Below are 20980 nucleotides of genomic sequence, written 5' to 3'. Positions count from 1 at the left end.
ACATGTGTTTGTATGAGTCGGGGCACATATGTGCCATGTGTGTGTTGAGTTCAGTCTTCACCTTCTGTCTTGTTTGAGACAGGATCTATTTTTTGTTGACTGCTGTACCAGAATAGCTGGCCCTTGAGTTTATAGGGCTTCTCATCTTATAGGTGCACCAGATTAATATAATATGCTACCACACCCAGTTAAATATAAGTTCTAGGGATTTAAACTCGAGCCTCAGGGCTGAGGCTCTAACTCAGTGGTAGAGCTCTTGTGTAGCATGTACAAAGTCCTACATTCAATCCCCACTACTGCTAATACAAAAAAGAAAAAAGAGAAACCATTGAATTTATGTTGCCTTGACAATACATGATAGGCTGGGGCTATAACTCAATTGGTAGAATGCATGAAGCCCTCGATTTGATGCCCAGCACCACACAAACTGGGCATGGTGGTGCATACTTGCAACCCCAGCACTGGGAGGTAGAGTCAGCAGGATCAGAAGTTCAGGGTCATCTTCAGCTACATAATAGGCCAGTGTGGGCCTATTATGAAACCTGTCTCAAAAATAGAACAAGAACTTCCTGTTTCCTGTGAGCCCTTGGATTGAGGTTTGTAGCCATGGTGAAGATCTCTATCAAGACTTACGCTTTTTATGACAATCCATGATTTTCCTGAGATGTCTATAACTTGTCAAAGGTAGACAAGGGCATATAATGAACGAACACACGCACTCGTTCACAGACACACACACATCCCACCTCCCACATCCCACCCCCTCTGTACCTGCCTTTACCTTCTGAATACTGGGATTAAAGGTGTGTGCCACTATGCCCAGCTGAACAAGATTTCTTTTGGTTCATTTGTGTTTTAACTTACTGTGTTGTTAGGGTTCATGAATACATACTAGCTAGTCTTATTGAAAGTTTGATTGAGTATAATCTGGTGCAGTTATATTTCACAATCCACATTTCGCCATAGTGCTACAATGAAGCTTTCCAATTAACTTTAAAAGGCCAATGATTGGACAGAAGTGTTCACTTTCACGTGAACATGAATATGTGGGAAACCATTTTTAGTTGGATCTTTTTAAATGAGGAACTTGCCACAATGTTCATATTTATGAAGGTTTTGGGTAGGATCCAGGGCTCCTTTAGATTTTAAATTTGTCATGAAGGTAACTGGTGCCCACAGAGGCCAGAAGAGGGTGTTGGATCCCTTGGGACTGTAGTTAAGACACTTGTGAGCCATCGTAATAGGTGCTGGGAATCAAACCCGGGTCCTCTGGAAGAATAGCTAGTGCTCTTAACCAATGAGCCACCTCTTCATCCCCATGAAGATACTTTTTAAAGAAGTGTTAACAATTTTAAGAAAAAAAAATTTAAACTACAATAGCTGGGCAATGGTGGTGCACACCTTTAATCCCAGCACTCAGGAGGCAGAGATAGGTGGATCTCTATGAGTTCAAAGCCAGCCTAGTCTGTAGAGTGAGTTTTAGGACAGGCTCCAAACTACACAGAGAAACCTTGTCTCAAAAAAAAGAAACAAAACAAAAAGAAACCAGACAAACCAACAATCACAAAGATCCTCACTGAGCCATCCCTGCCTATAAATGTGTTACATAGATTTTTATAACTTTAAAATGAGTATATAAGTTTATTTTTATTTTATTTTATTTTATTTTATTTTATTTTATTTTATTTTATTTTATTTTATTTTTTTTTGGTTTTTCGAGACAGCGTTTCTCTGTGTAGCTTTGCGCCTTTCCTGGAACTCACTTGGTAGCCCAGGCTGGCCTCGAACTCACGGAGATCCGCCTGGCTCTGCCTCCCGAGTGCTGGGATTAAAGGCGTGCGCCACCACCGCCCGGCATAAGTTTATTTTATATTTATATATGTGTTTGTATGTGCATTATGGATATCCACATGGTATATATGTATATTATACATATATATATATATATATAGTTTGTTTTTATTTATTGAGACAGGATTTCTCTGTAGCCTTGGCTGTCCTGGAATTTATTCTGTAGACCAGGCTGGCCTCAAACTCATAGAGATCCATTTGCTTCTGTCTCCTGAGTGCTGGGATTAAAGGGGAATGCCACCACTGCCCGGCTAATACATGGTATATTACTTCTCTGCTTCACAAAAGAAACATATTTACTATTTTTAAAATTACCACTGTACCCTAAAAGCCCCTAGATGCTGGCCCATAGAGACTTCCTCATTCCTCTTTTGAGTGCTAAGTAGTAGGGACTCTCACAGGTGAGGTTCTTATTGTGTGTGTGTTTCCTCCCCAGAAAGGAACCGGAGGGGCAGTGCTGCTGTCCAACACTTCTCCCTTAAGCCTGCTGCCTTCATCCTATAAGTCCAACAACCCCAAGCTTCCTGGAGCTATGAACTCAAACTCACTGGGAATCATAACCCCTGTCCCATTTCCACTTCACGTACTCTCCTTCAGTTCAGACTCCTCTGCCAAAGCAGGGGTCTCTAAGGATGCCATTGTTACAGGCCCAGCCCCTGGGACCTTCCACCATGGCCTCAGCCACAGTAAGTTACTGTCTCCTGCCCCTGTTCCTGTGTTGTGTGACATGTTGGGTCCTGTGTGTGTTTGGTGTGACTTTGGGAGCACCCCCTGTCCCAGGAAGCTGCTTAGTGCCCAGTATAGCTGTTTTGTTCCAGACTGGCCCATAGGTTGCCTGGGGCTCTGGATCTCTCAAGCTGCTTTTCTGTTCTGTCTTCAATGTGTGTGTTTTGTTCTCTCCCCTCCTGTTTTCTCTCAGGTCTTCTGGCTGGCTTGCACTCCAGCCCACCCCACACAGCGCCTCTCCCACATGCTGCTGTGTCCACCCATGTCCCACAGAGTCTGCCAGGTAAATGCCAGATGGGCAGTGTTCCATGAGCCCCATGCACCATACCCCTCCACCCTTAGGTGCTTTGCTGCCGGCGGGCGCTTTTAGCCATCTCTGCTTCATCATCACTGTTTTGTATTTTGCTTTGTCTTTTGAGGCTCTGACTCTTTGGCTTTGGGTTCCAGAATAATATAAGCCTGTACTATCAGAGGCTTTTCCTGGTTTCCTATTGGAATGGCCACTGGGTCTGACTTAGCCTGTGTGACAACAGTGTATGGTAGAGTCTGAGCATGAAACAGAGATTCTCCAGCCCTTCATATGCATTTAAAGAGAGAAAGGGTAATGGTGGCTCTGTCCAAAGGTTAACTGAACACTTCAGGGCCTTCCTGGTGAAATACTACACACCTGCCAGGCATTGTCAGGTGGCAGATGCTCTTTGAAAGGAGTAAATAGCCACAGAACAGGGAGAGAAAGAGCATAGTACATGACTGTGAAAGAGTTAGTATGTACCCGTAGGAGAAGCAGCTTTCAATCCACCCTGGTGTTAACCCTTCTTTGGAAACAGACTTGGAAACACACCAGGAATGAAGCCAGTGTCTTCTGGAAGTAGGCAGCTCTAAAAGCCCTGGGTACATGTATTGCTAGCGTGAGAGCATGAAAATGGGGAATAGTTGCCACAGGGAGGCATCTTGTAGTAAGTAGACTAGCCTCACTCTGTCTTGATTCCTGGATTCTTGCATAGAGACACCTCATGGGATTTTGGCTTAGGAGCCCAACGAGAACCTGACTTTGTCCTGTTGTTCTTAGCACTTTAGACCTGTTCCCAGCAGGACCCAGGGCTGTACTGGGGAGAGGAGGGCTGAGCTTAGGGAACGTGCGGATATGTATAGGGCAGGAGTCAGACGCAGACTCTGGGGCTGTGTGTGCCTTTGACCTGCTCATGGACAGTCTGGGCTCACAGCTCCTTGTCCACTTTGTGATCTGCTTGTGTGTGCCTTGTACCCACACCTTAAAGCTGAGAACTCTGTAGTGAATGCCAGAGGCCTTGTTAGGATGAGGGTGACTTTGTAGTTTTCCACAAAGGGAAGCCCTTTGAGGAGCAAAGCCAGTGTCGATAGTCTTTCCTTTCCTCTGAAGAAGCAGCCACATCTGAGGACTTTCTCTACACCAGTGGCTGCCACTCAAATTAAGTGCAGTGTGGGTGCCTCCCCAGCTCTGGAGAGCCTGTGTGGTATGAAAGTGAGATGATGCTACCTCCACTTGCTTTGGAAATGTCCCTCTTTGAGAGAAAGTAATTGAAGAGCCACTGGAAACAGACTCTGGGTCTGTGGAGTTTTCAGTCAACAGAGCCGGGAGGAAGACTGGTAGAAAGGGAAAGAAAAACATTTCTTGTACCATTTTCCTGTCTGTCCGTGTGTGTGTGTGTGTGTGTGTGTGTGTGTGTGTGTGTGTGTGTGTGTGTGTGTGTATGTGTGTATGTATGTATGCGCGTGCGCGCACCTCCCACTTCGCCATCTGAAGGGTTGGGGGTGTAGTTCAGTGGTTGCCTAGCATATATAAAGCCCTGGGTCCATTCCCAGTACCACAAGGAGGAAAAGAAAAAAAGCACTGGAGGCAATCGGAAGAGCAGCCATGCAAAACGGGTTAGCAGGGAGCTGAGACTTGTTTCTGCTCTGCTTTCTCTTCTTCCATGTGGATTTGATGCCGCTGCTTTTGCCTTTGCCCCTCTGAGTGCATTTTGATGGCAAGAGAATGACCATTGTTGGGTTCTGTGTGGTCGTCAGGCCTTGCAGTGGTCCTTGTCGTGTTGCAGTGCTCCGCAGTTGTATAGACAGTGCTCCGCAGTCCCCTGCCTGTACAGTGCAGTGCTCATGCATGATGCTGCAAATAGCAAGTCACACAGCCACTGTGTGGGGACATTTGCTACTTACGTTCCCTGTGCAGTTTGTTTCTGCTGTCTTTGTAAAGGAATTGGAGCACTTAAAGAATGTTCTGTTTTTGTTTATTCTTTTCCAGATGCTTCACAGCTTCATGGGAAAGGGCCTGTTGTACCGAGGAAATTGTGACCACTTTGGAGGATGGACTCATATGACGTAGGTCTAGGAGGAAGCCCAACACGTAGGTCTCTGATAACAGACATTTGCTGTGCTCTTCCTGCCCACTGCTTGTCTTCCAGAGTAGGAACAAGTTTGAAATGGAGCACTTCTTAGCACTTCTGATGGGCCTTCAACCAAGGGGCAGCTTTTGCTGCTCACAAAGCACTTACTGACCTGGTGCTCTGGGCCTCGTGGCTTTGTCGCTGGACGACATCAAGGGGCAGCTCTGGGCTGGGAAGTGTGCCTAGACTGTGTTGGGAAGCACGGTGTGCATGAGCTCCTGTGGCAGATCTGTTGGCTACTGGGCTCTAGGTCTGCCCAACTCCTGGCATTTGGTGTGAGTATCTCAGAGCTCCCAACTGGTCAGGGACTCCTTCTGGTCACAGTAGAATCCCTGAGTGGTTGTGATTCTGTTCCATCCTCAGGCTGTGTGCTCAAGAGGACAAGACTTGAGCCAGAGCCACAGGTGGGAGACCTTGCAAAATACTAGGAACACCTAATGTGTGCTCTTGTAGGGGCCAGTTTCTCCTCAGAACATGACAATGAAGCTCTTAGAGAGAAAAAGATCTTTATAGATTCTACAATCGTGGTAGGATTTTTAAACACACCTATCTTGGGCTGTTTTCATCATTACCATTGAATGCATTGGATAGAATGGGACTGCTCTTCACACATCACATTGTAGGAAGACTTAATTCCAGTGCCTTTTTGGTGGAGCAGACTTTGACAACTCGAATCTATCCATTCAGCCCACTGAGTGGATCTGAGATGAAGATCTTTTTTAAAGCTAGTCTGTATTTAAGACAGTTTTATTTAATTGGGTTTTTTATGACTGCACATCATAATCTGTGCCGTCCTGACTTGAAAGTCATCTGAGCCCCTAAATCCCAGGTTCCCATGGAGCTACAGCTCTGTTTTGTTTTCTAGAGTTGATACAGGTGGGCTGCAGGGGAGCCCCTCAGTTCTCTGTGTCTGAGAGCCCAGGGATTCCAAGCCACAGGTAGACATTCCACTCTGTCTTATTCTTAGAAATCTCTGTCAGAGCCACAGGGCAGGCTTCTCTGAAGGATCTGCCACAGAGAACAGGTCTGGGGTACCCGTGCTCTCCAGACAGAGAGCTTCTGTGTGGACTTAGGGGGATGTGCAGAGGGTCTGGAGAGTGGACAGAGGACAAAAATAGACTACAGAGCTTCCATCACTAGGCTACCACACTCACCCAGTGGCTATTTCATATGGACTTGGAGGGCCCTTACCTATCTTGTAAATCTACCACACAGTGGGTCTGGCTGACTGCCTAGCCAGACAACATTTGGGAAGGTGATCAGCACTCTCAGTGTGCACCCAGGGTGAGTCAGGTGTGCTTTTGGTTCCTGCCTCAAGGGTCTGGAAATCAGTAGCTCTCCATTCCTGTGGAGGTGGTCACCTTTCCACCTTACTGAGAGCAAGACCTTTGTCAGTTCTTTGGTCCGGCCTCTGTTCTGATTCCTTTTTATATGGAAGAACCAATTGTTTTCACATTGGGCCATGTGGATTCCTTATCCTTTTATTACATATATTTTTTGCAACTTGGATTTCCAGTTTGTTTACAGAATAGTCTTAGGTAGTAGCAAAAAGAGCCAAAGAAGAGATTTGTATAGCTGAGCTCTAAGCCGAGCTGAGGCCGCCAGCAAAGCTGAGCAGTGGGAACTCTCCAGGCTCCTCTGCCCGTCAAAGAACGGGCCCCAGCACCCCACCCCTTTGGTGCTCCTCCTCCCCATGTGCCACTGCGTGTGCAGCTAGAACAGGACGCCCTCATCTTTAGGACTCTAGCGATGCCTCTTGCCTCAGGGAAACGTTTCTTTGATGGGGAGTTTGAGATTTCTTTTCCTTGTTTATGCTTTATTTGTGGTAATGAAAGAGTGAGTGACTTAAACAGCCATGGCCAGGGAGACCTGCAGCCCGGCTACGGCAGAGGGTGGGGGTAGAGAGCGCTCAGTGGGATGCAAGGGTTTCTTTGGTTGGTGCAAGGCTCTGAGCACTTAACCAGGCGTGGCCGTTCTTAGGTGTGAGAGGGGCTGTGGCTTTTGTGCAGCAACTATGTTGGTGTTAGGGGTGGTGTGGAAATTGTTAATCTTGTATAAAGCAACTCAATAAATTGTTTTGAGGTTTCCAAAATGTATTTCCTCATTCTTTTGTTTCTATTGTATTTGTAAGTGATTCTTCAGTACATAGAAGCTCTGGTGTGTATGGAATGCCCATTGTGGCTGAGAGCCAAGGATCAGCCTCATGTAAAGGAATAATACTTAGTCTGAGTTAGAATCAAACCACCAGATTTTTATTTTCATGCCATAAATAAAGTTCCCTATCACTTCCCATTTTCTTACATAATACATGAGATACAGAGAAGCAGATATTTGTTTGAAGAACAATCAACTTTCATATATCTAAATGCCAATGAGATAATGAGGACTTGTAAGGCACTGAAAGTAAGGCTAACACACCATCCATTACTAAGATCTTTTCAGTTTAGAGCTAGGAAACAGTCGTTGATGCCGTCTTTCTGGTGCATCCTGGCTAGCTTTTTAACACCAGGAGCCAGGCATTGTGGATTCTGGACACATTTTCTAGCGTAGAGCTTTGTCTGTCTGTCTGTCTCATGGGAAGAATCACTACTGAGCAGGCACTGCTGATAGTTTGATCCCAGCCAGAAAGCTAAAATGGTGAGGTCAGCAGCCCCGATGACCCAGTCTTGATGAGTGGAAAGAGGCAGAAAGGAGGCCTTCTACCCTGTGTCAGTCACTGTGTGACGTGCTAAAGCCCATGCTGTTTAGTGAGTGTGTCTGCAATATTTTCTTGAGCTGTAGTTTCCAGCTATAAGCACTGATGGTGGGAGCATATAGGAAAGGAAGAGAAGAGAATATCAAGGTTATTAAATCATCAGAAGTGGGAGCAGGTCACTCACCCAGACTGAATAATGCTGAGCTGAGTGAGAGTGGCCTACCCAGCTGGTGTCTGCTCGTATTACAGTAGCTGCACTGTAAGTAGCCTGATACAGTGTGGATAAAACACTTAGCTCAGAAGCCTGCATGAGGACTGGGGAGCAGAAGATACCTAAGAGGTTGCTGAGTAGGAGCAAGCCAGCCATCTCCCCTCCAAGGAAAGCCAGACAGAAGAGCTGGGCCTACTTCTGCCCAGAAACCAAGACTGCCAGCTCCTGAATGGACATATCTTTGTTGACATAGCGGTCATACTGAGCAGGGGTTAGCCTTCCACTGCGCAGAGCATCCTCAATAGAGAACTTCTTGCCAGACTTCCTGTCGTGGATCACTGATGACTCCCCAGTAGGGCCTTTCACTGATATCTCCTCCCAGTCGCACTCCTGGCTTCGGAGCTTCACAAACATGTTCCAGTCGATGAGCCCAGCCCGGTGGGCCTCTTCTGGGGACAGCTCTCGGCCTGTGTCAGGGTCAATGACCACTATGGAGCGCCTCAGGTGGTTCTCCCTCTGCTCTCTCTTGACGGCCACAGAGCCCAGGCGCCTCTGCAGTTCATCGATCTCCAGATCCTTGTCCTTGGACATCTTCTTGAGGTCATCCAGTTCCTTCTCTAGGGACCACAACCTAGAGTTGAGGTGGGTTCCAGAGTCTACCATGGTAATGTTCCTCAGATCTCGAGTTTCTGTTGCTGCCATCTCAATCTCTGATTGGAGTCTCCGGGTCTCCAGCTGCAGATTTTGCCGCTCTAGCTGCAGCTTGTGGTTTTCTTCTCTCAGGAAATCCAGTTCCTTGGATGACTTAGAATTGTAGAATTCTAACTCAGATAACTTGGCTTCCAGCCGGGTCAGCTCTACATCTAGCTCCCTCTTACTCCGGCTCTCCTCTTCCAGGCTCTTCTTGAGCCTCTGGATCTCTTGCTCAGTGTCACCCTTTTCCACCTGGACACTCTCAGAGAAGACCACCTTTTCCTTGATCTCGGTCTTCTCCAGGGTAGCCAGCTTTCTACGAAGGGGTTCAAGCTCACCCTCCAGTAGCTGCCTCCGGTGCCGCTCTTCCTCCAGCTGGGCTCGGAGCAGGGCATGCTCCCTGGTCTGCTGTGGGTCCTGCTGCAGCACTACCTTCTGTGTGTGGGTCACCTTCTCACCAGCCTTGGCCTCCTCCTGCTCCAGTGCAGCCAGCCGCTGCTGCAGCCTCTGCACCTCCAGCTCAGCTGCCCTGCGTGCCTGCCGCTCACGCTCCAGTTCCTCCAGCTGCCTCTCCAGCTCTGCTCGGCGGTGCTGTAGCCTCCGCAGCTCCACACGCAGCTTGTCAATCTGTCGCAGCTCGGCATCAATGCTGTCTGTGAAGGCGGTCACCTCAGCTCTTAAGTCTGGCTCATCTTCATACTGCACCACCTCTTGGCGTACAACCCTTTCCTTGCCCTGTGCCAGCTCTTCCTCCTTGCATCGGATCTTCTCTTCCTGGGATGCCCGTTCCCCTTCTAGGTCCACCTGTCTCTTCTGTTCTTCTGATAGCTTTATACGCAGAGACTCTACCTCCTTCTTGGTTTGGGGGTCTTCCTGGAACTGCAGGATTTCTTGGACCACCTCTCTAGTCTGTACCTGTGGCTTGGTGTCCTTCAGGGCCTGGATCTCCTGCTTTAGCTGGTAGATCTCCAGGTCACACCTTTCTATTAGCCTGGTCTTGTCCATGATCTCCTCCCTGAGCCGCTGGAGCTCCTGCTCGGTCTCTGGGTCAGTTGTGTATTTAATGACCTCTTTGGTCACCTCTTTGACTTCTACTTGTGGCCCACGCTTCCGTAGGGCCTCCAACTCACTCTGGTAGCTCTTCAGCTGCTCCTCGGCACCCCTGAATTTGCGCTCCTGCTCCACCAGCTCCAGGCGGAGGTTGGCCACTTCACTCTCTGCCTTGGGGTCTGGCCGCACAATCTCCCGGACCTTCTCCTGTACCACCACCTTGGCATTCTCCTCTTCCAGTGCCCATATCTTTCTGAGAAGCTCTGTCTTCTCCCTCTGGCCAGTGCGTGCCTTGGCGGCCTCATCCTCATACTGGCGGGTGAGGTCGTTGACCTCTCTCTCTGTGGCTGCATCTTTCTCTACCTTGAGTACCTCCTTGACGGTGATCTTGCCTTCTGCCATGGCCCGTTCTTTCTCTAGTCTCCTGAGCTTGGCCTGCAGGAAACTCAGCTCCTCTTCCTGCTTCTCCCTGAGTGTGCCCTCTTGCTGGTGCTCCTCCTGCAGCCTCCGGTATTCTGCCTCCAGCTGAGGATCATTCTGCAGCTTTACCACTTCCCTCTCAGTGACCTTCTCCTGCACCCTACTCTTCTCAGCAGCCAGAGCCGCCACGCGCTGCTGTAGGAGGAGCACCTCAGCCTCTCGGGCACCTTTCTGCCGCCGCAGTGCCTCCAGCTCCTCCTGAAGCTGCAGGACCTCATCCTCTTGGGCTCTGTCTGGCTCAATGCGCAAGACCTCCTTGACCACATACTCTTGTCCCCCGTCCCTGGTCTCCTGTTCTAGGGAGTGCAGCCGAAGCTGCAGTGCTCCCAGCTCCTCCTGCAGCAGCTGGTTCTTGTGTTGTTCATCAGCCAGGGTCTGCTGCAGCTGCTGGAAGCTCTCCTCCAGGGTGGGGTCTGGCACCTTCTTCAGCACCTCCTTCCTCACCAATGACTCCTGAGGCCCCTGATCCTTCAGGGTCTGGATTTCCTCCTGGGCACTCTTGACCTCATTTTCCAGCTGCTGCCTTCGCTCCGTCTCCTCCTCCAGTTCCTTCTTAATCTTCCATGTTTCCTCTGTGATGGATCCCAGCTTGCCCCCTTGCAGGGTCTCACGGGCCACTCCTGCTTCTGGCTGCTATGGCAGAAAAGACAGTGAATGTATGGTTAGAGACAGGCAGGTCTACTCACCTCGGACAGGTCGGGCTAGTTGTCCTGTGATCTGGGGACTCCACTAATGTTCTAGGGTTACTTTTACTCTTTTAAAAATTGAATAAGGAGCTGGGCAGTGGTGGCACACGCCTTTAATCCCAGCACTCGGGAGGCAGAGACAGGCGGATCTCTGTGAGTTCGAGGCCAGCCTGTGCTACAGAGTGAGATCTGGGACAGGCACCAAAACTAAACAGAGAAATCCTGTCTTGAAATCCCACCCACCCACCCCCCAAAAAAAGAAAGAAAAAAAAGAAAAGAAAAATTGAGTAAGGGGCTGGAGAGATGACTCAGTGGTTAAGAGCATTGGCAGCTCTTGCAGAGGTCCTGAGTTCAATTCCCAGCACCCACATGGTGACTCACAGCCATCTATAATGGGATCTGATGCCCTCTTGTGGCATGCAGGGATACATGTAGATAGAGCACCATATACATAAAACAAAACCAAAAAATCTCTAAAAAATATTGAATAAGGCAAAATTTTGCAGGCACAGAGGAGTTTGAAGTGACACCAGTCTCTCACCCCTGCCCTGTCCCTAGGGGATGTCTGTTGTCCTTGGAGACATTTTCAATGTATTTTTTTAGTGAGTTGCACATTTACTTTTTCTATGCAAACAATAGTCTGTTCTGCCATTACTGACTGGAGGGGCAGAGTACCATCTTGGCTCAAGGTGCACATCATTGCTTAACAGCAGTGTTTTCGCTGTGTGGACACAGTTTAAGCCAGCACACTGTTGAGGAGTGTCAAGTTACTTCTGGTTTCTTGATATGTCAGATAATACTGTCATACGTGTCATCAAGTCCTAAAAGGTAACTTTTGGAGCTGGAAGGATCAAGTCCTTGGAAGCACAAGGACTTGAGATCTGTCCCTAGCACTGATATGAAAATGTTGGGTGTGGTGCTTTAGTGTGTGTGCATTTGTAGTCCCAGCACCAGGGAGGTGGAGACCAGAAGCTCCCTGGGGCTTGCTGGCCAGCTAGCCTAGCCTAATTGACAAGTTCCAAGCCAATAGGAAACTTTGTCTCACAGGAGATAGATGGCATTCCTCAGGATGGCATTTCAGTTGTCTTTTGTCCTCCACACATAAGCATGTATGTACATGCACCTGCACATATGTGAATTCACATGCACAAACACAAACATGCCATTAAAAATAACTTTGGGGGCTAGAGAGATGGCTCAGCAGTTAAGAGCACTTGTTGCTTTTACAGAGGACCCAGGTTCGATTCTCAGCACTCACGTGGGTGGCTCACAACCATCTGAAACTCCATTTCTGGGGGATGCAATGCCTTCTTTTGATCTCCTTGGGCACCAGGCACACATGGTACATATCACTCATAAAAAAATAAAAAAACCTTTGATGGGTCCTCAGCAAACGTCTTTTGAATTGGTAGGGAAGTTGTCCCATGCTAGTGTAAAAGGCTGGCTCAGGCTAGCATTCACATTAGTCCTCGGAAGTGTCAGTGCAGGACACTTTTCATTCACGGGCTGTGTCTCTGAGGCAGAGGTGTAGGGCAATCTGAAGTAGTTCTAAGATGGATTACCTGTCTCAAGAGAGTCAGTGCAAACTCCAAGTTCTGCAGCCTCTGTCTGTTGATGGCATTAACTTCTGTGAACTTGGCAGCAAGAACAGCTTCCTACAGAGAAATTGTAGGAGAGCAGTTAGCAGGCAAGCCAACAGGCTAGGAGAAAAATAGAGCACTTGGACACAGGCTGGGAAGAGCCTGGCAAGTGGGGAAAGCAGTGGTACTTTCCCATTCCTCCCCATACCTCCCCCAACTGGTGGAGAGGTAGACTCAGAAGACCCAGGTTGAGTCTTGGTCCCTGACCCTTGAGCAAATCTTTCCAATGCTCTTTTCACACATGTTGCAGTCTGTACCATTCTCCACTACAGACTTGCACAGGGGAACAAGATGGGAGCTTTCCATGTGTCTGGCTCTGGGCCAGAACCCCTACCAGGATGTCTCCTAGGCGTTTTGATATCACTGCCCAAAAGCAAGTTCTTCCTCCTCTTCCACGTGTATCACAGAGGCCTTGGCAGTCTGCACTCGGAGCTCACCTCTTCCTTCACCTTGGCAGCAGGAGACTGCAGCCTGGCTCTCTTGTTCACGTGGATGTTCCGTCCATTCTCTAAGTCCAGCAGGGACCTCAGCTTCTCGGCTTCAAGCTCGTAGTCCTGGGGAAAAGAGAGACTGCAGTAGTGGGCAGCAAAGAGGAAGCTGCAATGATTGATGCTCCCTCTAATGACTCTGACCTGCCCTTGGCCAGGACCTGGTTTACAGCCTTGCACATCTTCCTCACATCTGCACCTGAGCTGGCTGCCAGGAGCTCCTGAGAGCTACTAAGACAGTGATGCTAAGTTTTACCTCTCTCCACACATACATACAAGAAAATGTGCCCTGCGATTCCCTCTTCTGCAGAGACACACTGAGCGACTCGCGAGGCCTTCCAACAGGCCCAGAGGCCAGATGCTGCTTCCTTAGTGAACACTGCATCCTGAGCCTTTCCTCCTCTCCTCCCACAGACCTTGACATTTCCCATCAAGTAGGCTTGATCATTCATACACACACTTCTGCATAAGGCTTTGCTAGCTTGTTTTCCCGTTATAAATAGAGCTGTCACACAATTCTGTTTGGTGTACATTATTCTGTTGTTTTGTTTTTGGATAAATACTCCCGAAGAGTTTACTGCTTCAAAGAGTATAACTGATGATATTGGGTGCCTGGTGCCATATTGTTTTGTCAAAGGGCTGGACCTACACATGGCTGCTGCCCGTTTTCCCAGCAACCTACCCAGATTTCTCTGCATCTAATGCCCAAGCCCCTCCTGTGTGCTCTAACAGGGTTCATGGCTCACCTTCACAGCTTGCTGGTACTGCTGGGAATCTGCGTAGACCTTCTGCACCTCCTGTTCCCTGCTTGCTATCTCATCAAGCAAGTTCTGTAAAACAAAAGATACTGAAAACCAAAACTGAACCACATGCGTGCACATGCGCATGTGCACACACACGTACCCATACACACACACACCCATCAAAAGTCTGAATCCTTAGAACCTAAAGTCAACATGCTATAGTTCCAAGTGTAATGATGGCTTTCTTGTATACATTTGTTCACCACAAAGGGCAATGCCAAGGCCTGGAGCAAGGGCCATGAAGATGCTTATCTATGCCAGGAAACAGGTGTTGATTGTGCTCTGAGATGCCAGGCATTGCTCTGATAGAGCGTGTAATCCTCCAGTGAGCTTGTGAGCCAAGCCTGAGGAACTTGTTTGAGAATGAGGAAGCAGAAGCCCGGGAGGATAGAGAGTTGAATGGCAGCCATGGGATTTCTCTGTCTGTCTGTGTGTGTGCATCTGTGTGTGTGCGCATGAGGCAGCTCCAAGTCTACAGCATGTATCTTCCTCTATTGTGCCCTACTTATTTCTTGACACAGGCCATCTCCCTGAACCTGGAACTGGATCAATTTGGCTATGCTTGCAGGCCAGTGAATTTCAGAGATCCATTTGTCCCTCTTCTGATCCTCCCAAACATGCACTGCAAAGTTGAAGCAGCCATCTTACCTTCTGGTTCTTCAGCTTGGTCTCCACCTGGCTGAGGCTGTCTGTCTCCTGGGGCTGGTAGCTGGGGGTGTTAGCCAAGAACTGGAACATTTGGTCATAACCACGGCGGTACTCATTGTAGGCAGCCCTGGCACTCTGCAGGCTCTGTGCTCTGAGGGGACAAAGCCAATCAGGTCCACAGAGTAGGCAGGAGCCTCACTGATCCCTCAGCTTGGGAGGGTTCTTTCTTGGTTTGTGTGAGTGTAGGTGAATAGGTCAGATTGACGGGCCAGTGAGCTCCAAGGTATCTATGCTACTATATCTGGCTTTTCCACCTGTTTCCACCTCCCCAGCTCTAGGATTATAAATCCATGCCACCATGCTTCCTACCCGTTTCATGTGTGCTGGGGATAAAACTCAGGTCCTCATGTTTGTGTGACAAGGACTGTTCTGACTGAAGCTATCTTCCTAGCCACACTGAGTTTTAAAAGAGTAGAAAAGCCAACTGTAACTGAACTGGACAAACTTCAGTCACCAGAAAGCAATAGTTAAGCATGGGTTATTAACGGGAGGGTTAGGAGATGCATCCTGACAGGTACAGGGATCCAATGTATATCACTTGAGCAAAGGGAGATCCACAATGGAGGCTGGGAAATCCTTCAGTTCCCTCCAGATGAAAATTTCAGCATTGCTGGGGTGCAGCAAAAGTAGTACTTTTACAGTGTTAAATGCTTACATGAGGAAAGGGAAACCACCTTGAAACAACATTCTAAGCTCCCACCTTAAGAAAAGAAGAGAGGGGCACATTAAACCCAATGCAAGCTGCATAAAGGAAGCCTAGGGAAAGAAACACAAGAGAGAAAGCTCTGGAACACCACGGTCTTTGAAATGACCGTGAACCCATCAACCTCAGACAGACTTGCTAGGAATAGCCACTCACGCACACAAGCAGAAGTGGAGGGAGAACACTGACAGAGGACAGCCCTGACTTGACAGAAGATGAGGACAGCCCTGCTTTGACAGAAGATGACAGAGGACAGCCCTGCTTTGACAGAAGAGAGACAAGCAAAGGTCCACACTGATGCTGCCACATCCACCTGCCTTGAGACATGTGGAAAGATGGGTGGGGCTAGGGAGGTACGGGGAGGCTAGGGAGGTACTTCAGTGGGAAAAAGCACGTGCTGTGCAAGCCTGATGGCCTGGGTTCAGTTCTCCAGGCCCCATGTAAAAGCCAGATATAGTAGAGTAGCATAGGTGTCTGTGATCCCAGTGTTCCTACAGGGAAATGGGAGGGATGGGGGGGATGGGAGGACATAGGGGGAGATGGGAGGGGCTGGGGAACTGGGAGGAGAGGGGAGGGGATGGGTGGGAATAGAAGGGGATGGGGGAGATGTGGGGAGATGGGAGGGGATGGAGGAGATGGGGGGAGATGGGAGGGGATGGAGGAGATGGGGGAGATGGAGATGGGAGGGGATGGAGGAGATAGGGGGAGATGGGAGGGGATGGAGGAGATGGGGGAGATGGGAGGGGATGGAGGAGATGGGGGAGATGGGAGGGGATGGAGGAGATGGGGGGAGATGAGAGGGGATGGAGGAGATGGGGGGAGATGGAGATGGGAGGGGATGGAGGAGATGGAGGGGATGGGGAGATGGGAGGGGATGGAGGAGATGGGGGAGATGGGAGGGGAGGGGATTGGAAGGGATAGGGGGATGGGGGAGGTGGGAAGAGATGGGAGGAGATGGGGGAAGATGGGGGAAGATGGGGGAAGATGGGAGAAGCCCCGGAAGCTCCTGGGCAGCTAGCCTGACTCAGCTGCCTGACTTACGCAATGGTGTGAACAAGGTAGAAAGTAAGGACTGCCATCCAAAGTGATCCTCTGACCTCTACACATCCCATGGCATGTACACTCACACACATACACACACATGCACACACATGCACACACACACATGCACACACGGTGCTGGTGGCGTACCTGGGGACATATGCTGACTTTCTTATTTTGTGTGTGTCACCTTATTTTTAAAACCAGGACACTAGGGCTGGGGAGAGGACTCGGCAGTTAAAAGTTAAACAACTGTGCATGTGTGAGGACTGGAATTTGGATCCTCAGAACCCATGCAAATTCTGAGTAGGCATGTGGCTCAACTGTAATCTCAACCTCAGAAGGTGGCCATGGATCCCCAGAGCAAGGTGACCAGTGTGAGTCTAGCTGTATTGGTGAATTCTTGGCTTGACTGAGAAAGCCTACCTCAATGAATAAGGTAGAAGAATGATCAAGAATGATTACTAATACCAACTTCCGGCCTCCACATGAACATACACACACCTGTACCCCCAACACACACATACAAACATGCTTATGGGCATGCACACCACACGCACATACACCAGAGAAAGGTCTTGGGTGACACCAGAGGATCTCCAGCCTAGTATCTCAAGGCAGGCTGGCTAAGCCAGGCCCTTGCCCCAGCCCACTTGTCTGTGGTACCCCTCACCTGCGTTCCACCTGCTGGCTGAGGTTGTTGAAACGCTGATTCAGCTTGTGTACCTCAGCCTCCTGGCGCTCCAGGTCGGGGCAGTGCTCTTGGAAGCGGCTGGCCAGTGAGTTGGAGCACTGCTTGGCTGCCTGCAGGTTCTGTTCCACCTCACCCAGGAGGGACTTCTGGGCCTGCAGCTCAGAAGCCATGGCCTGCCAGATAGGCAAAGAGATAGCAGTGTCGTGGCCAGAGCTCCTGAGAGGCTGGCAACATCACTAGAGCACTGGGGCCTCCTGCTTTGGGAGGAGGTTCAGGCCTAGGAGCAGGAAGGATGGCTCGGCCTCCACACTTATCAAATCTGGCCACTTTTGCAATGTCCTTTTTTATTACAATAAACAACGTTCTGAAAAGTCACCTTCTGCAAACTGTTAAGGGGTGGCATCTGTGCCTGCCCTCCCCCAGCCACGAAGTCCTCACTGAGCCCAGTCTCTCTGGTCATGAAAAGAAAGACCATTGCAGGCCACTGAGTGCCACAGTGCTCAGGCAGGTAAACATGTGTCCTAGGCCACTAGTGTCAGTGGCTGTGGACCTGCCCAGAAGCTGCAGGCCTGGGATGCTACATGTGCTTACCGGAGCTTCAGAAACCTGTTTTCTGCAGAACCCCCATTGTGAAATACTGGCCTTAACCTCCCCCTAGGCTGGGGGCTGGAGAGATGGCTCAGTGGTTAAGAATACTAGCTGCTCTTCTAGAAGGCCCAGGTTTAATTCCCAGCACCCACATGGTGGCTCACAACCATCTCTTGTAACTCTAGTCCTAGGGAGATCCAATGTCCTCTTTGGCTTATGCAGACATCAGGCCGGTGTTGCACAGATTTATATCGGCAAAACACTCACACATATAAAATATAATAAATAATATAATAAATAAAACCTCCCCAGATGCACAGACCCTAGACACAGCCAAGAGAGATGCCACTGCCTATGTTTATAACTCCCAGCTCGACACACCAGACACTCCGAATCTTCAGGGTCCTCACACCCTCATCTGGTGATGGGCAGTTGTCCTGAGCCCAGAGAAAGGACTCCATGGTCCCCAGATCGTAGGTTTACCTCCAGCTCCTGCCTCTTGCTGTCCAACATGGGGCCACTTTCAGGCATCATGTCATCCTGGGTCAGCCGGTTCTCATGTGAAGCCAGCAGTTCCCTGCCCTGCTGCAGACTCTTCTCCAAGTGATTGGCCACGTCCATCCTAAGAACACAGATCAGCATCATATGTAGGGGTCAGGTGGCCCCTCGGCCCTACCGTGACTACCCTCCTGTCCAGCTGCCACCTACTTCTTCTGGGCTGCATCTAGCAGCTGTACCAGTCGTTCATATTTCTGGTTGGTATCTTCCATCCGGGTCCTCAGCAAGGGTGCTGTGCCGCTGCCCGGGAGGGCCTGCACAAATGCCTCACACTCGGCTGTGCGCTGTGTCTTCTCTGGCTCAATCTGTAGCAGCTCACTGGAAATGTTCTGTGGGGATCAAGACTGCCCAGGTCAACCACAGCCCAGCAGCTCTCTGCCCCCAAGGATTTGCCCTGGGACAGTACGAGTGCCTGAGAAGGCCCACCTCCCTGGGGTGTCCCTCTAGGGCCCAGTCACCAGCCCAGCGGTCTGTGTGTTTTTTTTTGTTTTTGTTTTTGTTTTTGTTTTTGTTTTTGTGTGTGGATGTGCACATACATGGGTGGGTATACGTGCCATGTATGGGAAACCAGAGGTCACTCTCAGGTGTTCCTTGGGAGCCATCTACCTTGTTTGGAGAGAGAGGAGAGGTGGGGTAGAGTGGGCATGTGGAGGCCAGAGGTCAATGCCGGGTCTTTCTTGATCACTATCTTGTCTTCTAAGACAGGGTCTCTCACGGAGAACAGTGTGTACTGAGCGGCCAGACTTACTGGCGAGCAAGCTTCACCCAAAGTCAGATTTACAGACAAGTGCAACCATGCTAGGATTTTTTTTTTTACACAGATGCTGGGGATCTGAACTCAGGTCCTCATGCTTGTGTGCAGGCACTTTGTAAACTGAGCCTCTCTTGTACCTTGTTTTTTTTTTTTTTTTTTTTTTTGATAATTATTCTGCCTATCTTTTTAGCATGACTTAAGGCAGGGGTTCTTTTTTATTTTTTAAAGATTTTAGACAGCCTGCCAGGCAGATACTGTGAAGTACCCATCCCACGACTCCACAGAGCTTGGGAAGGGATCCTGTGAGCCTGTGTCCCTGTGCCTCTGCCTCTTACCCCTGTGCCAGGCACCAGAGACCACCGAATTTTTCTGAACTCTTACGTCTCTCTAAAACAGGGGTGAAGACCCTACCACAAAGTTATCAGGCAGAGAAGGATGTGAACGTAGGTGGGGATAAATAGAGACAACTGCATCTTGCCTGATAGTTGTAGTGCTCAGATGAGGCCCATTTTACTTTAGAAAGCCAGGCCTGGTTTCAGAAGCCTAGCTCAGGGCAGGCAGAAGTGAACCGGACCTGCAGTTCCACAGCCCGCATACCCGTTGCCCACAGCCTCACTCAGCAGGTACCAGTTAGGATTCCAGTTCCTGCTATCATTATTATGGCCATGATCTCAGGCTGAAAAGTCATCCAGAAGCAGTACCAGGTCACATCTGGGGGCATGGCCAAGTACCAGAACAGGACATCTATTTGGAGCCTGATCCTTGGGACAGTCCCCCTCCCCGCACCTTATCCTGCACCTGCTTTGAATGTCCCAATATGCCATAGAGGTAGAACCTTGAGCAGGAGCCCCAGAGAGCCAAGGGCCCAACCTGAGCCCCAGCCTGGTAATACCTTGAGGTCCTTGGCCCGCTCAGCACTATCCTCTATTGCCCGTCCCTGCTCAAGCGGTGGCCGTAGGATCCCTGTGATGGCCTTTTCCTGTCGGTCCAGGTCACTGGCCACTTTGTCCAGGCCAGCCAGCAGCTGTCGCCCCTGCAGATCAGACGCATCTGTCGGGGAGAAGACAAGTCAGGGATGAGAGTGAGGAACATGAGGCCCCGAGAGCCAGCTGGGACCGTGGGCTGGCCTGGCCTCCCTCTCTCAGCCCTCTAGCAGACATCTGTCACCCATGCACAGCACAGAGTCTAGTCCATCCCCTCTTCCATGTCCCTGACCCCTTGCAGGAAGCCCTGGTACCCACCTCCGGGGTTCTCTGTCCTTAGCACCTCGTGCCTCTGCTGGAGTGTGTGCTTGCTTCCAGCCGCCTTCTGCCGCACACTCCGGTACTGGCTGCCTAGGCTGTGAGAACAAGAACGTACTGGGGACCCAGGCCTCATACCACCCTCTTCCAGGTCCCCAGCCTGGGCTGGACGACAGCCCATGGGAGCCAAGCAGCTCTCTGGAGGGTTTTGAAAAGTCAAAAGTACTGTGTGGGGCTGACAAGATGGCTCAGTAGGTAGAGGTGCTACCAAGCCCAGATGACCTGAGTTTGACCCCCAGAACCGACATGGTGGAAAGAGGGAACCAACTCTAGCAAGTTGCCCTCTGACCTCCATCCATGTGCTGCCCCAAGCACATGTGCCCCCTCCCCAATAAGTAATACAATAAAAGTACCAAGGGAGTCACTGCGACAAGGCCTGGGAAGACTCTCTTCTGCCTTTGTTCTTTCCCCCTCTCCGTTACCTTTCATTGCAAGCCCTGCTACCTAAAACCATCTGTTCACCAGTGCCCTCCAGTGTGACCTCCAAGGGGACAGTGCACAGTAGGCGCTTGATAAATGTCTGGGAGATGAATAAATAAAGGCGTTCCCTTGAGTCTACTCACTGAGCAAAGAGTGCTCCAGTGACTGAATGACTTGCCACCAGATACTGCCATCAAGGGGCCAGGGCCCAGCAAGGCCAAAACACAGATCTTAGCCAAAGGAAGTGTCAAAAGAGCTTGAAGACAGAGAGGAAGGGTGGGAACCCTACCAAGTCTGCAAAATGAGGGCTGCAATCAGTGTAGCAGCTCACAGGTGCTGCAGGCAGGATGATCAAGACTTGCAAAGGGCCAGAGGTACTAAGAGAAAATGCTTGCTATACTGGCCCTCAGCCAGACATCCAGTTCAGCAAGCCAGTCTAAGCTACCACTCTTCCTGGAGCCTTTCAGGGA

The 20980-nt window shown here is 49.8% G+C and overlaps 2 protein-coding genes across 4 annotated transcripts in view; one reads left to right on the top strand and one right to left on the bottom strand.

Annotated features, from left to right (window-relative positions):
- Positions 1–7091, top strand: part of Ubn1 (ubinuclein 1) — a 34980-nt gene extending 27889 nt beyond the window's left edge. For 2 of the 3 annotated variants that reach the window (XM_059270051.1, XM_059270052.1), the window contains 3 exons: positions 2288–2537; positions 2771–2860; positions 4856–7091. In XM_059270051.1, the coding sequence (XP_059126034.1) occupies positions 2288–2537; positions 2771–2860; positions 4856–4905 (390 nt within the window). In that variant the 3' untranslated portion in view covers positions 4906–7091. The remainder of the gene's footprint in view (positions 1–2287; positions 2538–2770; positions 2861–4855) is intronic. The other variant, XM_059270053.1, reaches the window with a different exon arrangement.
- A 136-nt stretch (positions 7092–7227) lies between these two features.
- Positions 7228–20980, bottom strand: part of Ppl (periplakin) — a 49625-nt gene continuing 35872 nt past the window's right edge. Inside the window, exons 13-22 of the mRNA XM_059270050.1 lie at positions 20031–20128; positions 19682–19839; positions 18186–18364; positions 17961–18099; positions 16869–17062; positions 14392–14542; positions 13687–13770; positions 12890–13006; positions 12375–12467; positions 7228–10759 (exon numbers count right to left, since the gene is read on the bottom strand). Coding sequence (XP_059126033.1) covers positions 8096–10759; positions 12375–12467; positions 12890–13006; positions 13687–13770; positions 14392–14542; positions 16869–17062; positions 17961–18099; positions 18186–18364; positions 19682–19839; positions 20031–20128 — 3877 coding nt within the window. The 3' untranslated portion in view covers positions 7228–8095. The remainder of the gene's footprint in view (positions 10760–12374; positions 12468–12889; positions 13007–13686; positions 13771–14391; positions 14543–16868; positions 17063–17960; positions 18100–18185; positions 18365–19681; positions 19840–20030; positions 20129–20980) is intronic.

This window comes from Peromyscus eremicus, chromosome 8a, assembly GCF_949786415.1.
Source record: "Peromyscus eremicus chromosome 8a, PerEre_H2_v1, whole genome shotgun sequence".
NCBI classification, from domain to species: domain Eukaryota; kingdom Metazoa; phylum Chordata; class Mammalia; order Rodentia; family Cricetidae; genus Peromyscus; species Peromyscus eremicus.
This window is presented reverse-complemented; position numbering and strand designations above follow the sequence as displayed.